This window comes from Belonocnema kinseyi, chromosome 8 (genome assembly GCF_010883055.1).
Source record: "Belonocnema kinseyi isolate 2016_QV_RU_SX_M_011 chromosome 8, B_treatae_v1, whole genome shotgun sequence".
In the NCBI taxonomy this organism is placed as follows: Eukaryota; Metazoa; Arthropoda; class Insecta; order Hymenoptera; family Cynipidae; genus Belonocnema; species Belonocnema kinseyi.
In genome coordinates this window covers 70,063,673-70,065,861 of record NC_046664.1, presented here as the reverse complement: position 1 = coordinate 70,065,861, position 2,189 = coordinate 70,063,673, and the positions used below count along the sequence as shown (strand labels likewise).

General features: G+C 33.5%; 1 protein-coding gene across 1 annotated transcript in view; it reads right to left on the bottom strand.

Annotated features, from left to right (window-relative positions):
- Positions 1-150: 150 nt before the first annotated feature.
- The window catches only part of LOC117177937, a 3,872-nt gene continuing 1,833 nt past the window's right edge, over positions 151-2,189 (bottom strand). The window contains exon 2 of the mRNA XM_033369062.1: positions 151-1,621. Within this exon, the coding sequence (XP_033224953.1) occupies positions 1,197-1,621 (425 nt within the window). The 3' untranslated portion in view covers positions 151-1,196. The remainder of the gene's footprint in view (positions 1,622-2,189) is intronic.

Genomic DNA, 2,189 nt, shown 5'->3' with positions numbered 1-2,189 from the left:
ACGTTTCGGCATTCATACAGAACCTTTATCAAGGAAAAAAAATATATAATATAAAATAAAAATAACAAAAAAATATATAAATAAAATAAAATTGAAATAAAAATCAAATGAATAAAGAGCACGAAAGAAATAAAAAAGAGAAGGAAGGGGATTTGGTTGGTTGCCTTCTCATTTTTCTTTCCTCCTTTTTATTTTCGTCCAAAGTAAAGATGAATAGTTTTCTTTTCTTTTTTAGGGGGGAAAGAAGGGGAGAGAAGTGTTTCTTTTTTTCAGATTTCAATGGGAACATTTTGTGGTGGTTGTCCAAATTTGGTCGTTAGATTCATGATTTTATTTTCAGGGATTCTTTTCATCAATTTGATTATTGGACGTTAAAAGAGAATTTTACATTGGATCGTTTTCCTATTTAAATATCCTAAAGTTTAATTTGGCTGACTTGGATTGGAGGTCATTTTTATTTCAGGTTTGTTTGGGGCTGGTTTGCCTTTTAAAATTTCACTTGATTCTCAGTTGTCTCAGTTGTCAGTAAAAGATACGTTAAACTATATCTGATAATTTTATTGTGACAAAATATTCAATAGGGGTTAAACAATACACGATTAAATATGCTGGGGTATTGAACACCCACGATACACTTTACCGTGATTTTTACCATGTATGTACTTTGAGGGTTAAATTACTTGTCGTTAAATTGGTGGCTTCTTTCAACTATTTTTCGGCCACTCACTATAGCCCTGCGTATGCAACAACCAGCACTTGAAGTGTGGATCTGTTTTTGTATGCGTGCTAAATTCATACAATTCCAGTTGAATATTATAACGCCTTTTCTCCTTTTTCAATTTCCAAGTGTTTGATACAATTCCAGTTGAATATTAGAATGCCTTTTCCCCTTTTTCCATTTCCAAGAGTTTCATACAATTCCAGTTGAATATTACGACCCCGTTTCCAAAGTCTTTTTACTGACATCGAACATACAACCAAATCCCATGCCTGGCACTGCTCGCCTATGTTTCATTGGCGTCATAAAAACTGATACTCAACATAAATATGAACATCATCACCATATTGATCATTTTATTCGCAGGCCGCTGGTCAACAACTATTTAAAACCAATTTAAACTTTTCAAAAGTTTGAACGCCGGTATAGTAAAGAACTACCTCTGTAGTATTTCTTTCATGGGAATAGAATATCCCATTTATGTCCCGGGTTGTCCCAAGGATATCCCTGGGCTATCCTCGGGAAACCCCGAAACATAAACGGCACAGAATGGGAAATTTGGGGAAATCCTATTTATGTGAGGGTCATTTTTCTTTTTAGAAACACTTGGTCCTGGCGCTGCTTCTGAGTCAATTTGAGCGCTCTTCACTTCAATGCTAAATCCAATTGATATATTTGAATCGTGAATATCTTCACTAGATGAAGAAAGGGTTGGTTTTAACGGCACTTGGACGTCTTCATAGCTCACAGAACATGGTGCAGTTAAACAACTGGCGATCCTTTTCCTCGACCCGTCCTTCCTCTCTGAACGATCAACTTCTAGAAATGAACCCAATTTCATTTTCCATGAAAAAACAGTGGGTACCGCACCTTTTTTCAAAATCTTTCTCTCCAGAATTTGATCTGCAAAGACATAAAATGCGTCTGTATTTATGTATGTCAAGTTCAAGTACACTGTTTCGCCCTAAAAAACCCCTAGTCTGTCAGACCGCTATAAAAAATGTCACGGATTAAATGTATATTAAATATTTTTCAAATCCTAAACGGAATTTTGGTTTAAAGTTAAAGTGTGTATATATGTCGTAGGCATTTATAAGTTTTAGCTCGGCCGACTGCCTGCGTCACAGTAATACTCAACAAATCTTCTAAACGCCTGATGCTTTTTAGGCAATTAGAAGAAACTAACTTTAGAGTATTAAAACACACATTAAATGGTTATATAACATTTTATTGTCATATTGCTGTTTATCTAATTAATGAAATATAAAATAATAGAAATAATGATTTTATGTCATATATTTAAAAAGACTTTATAATTAGAGTTCATGTTATACAGGTTTCGAAGCTAAACATTTCACTTTTATTTGGCAATTCGGTTACACAAAAAATTAAATGGCTAAATTTACTATACAACATGCATAATTCGAACTCTGAACTGACTAAAAAATAAAATAAAAAATTATCCTTTAAT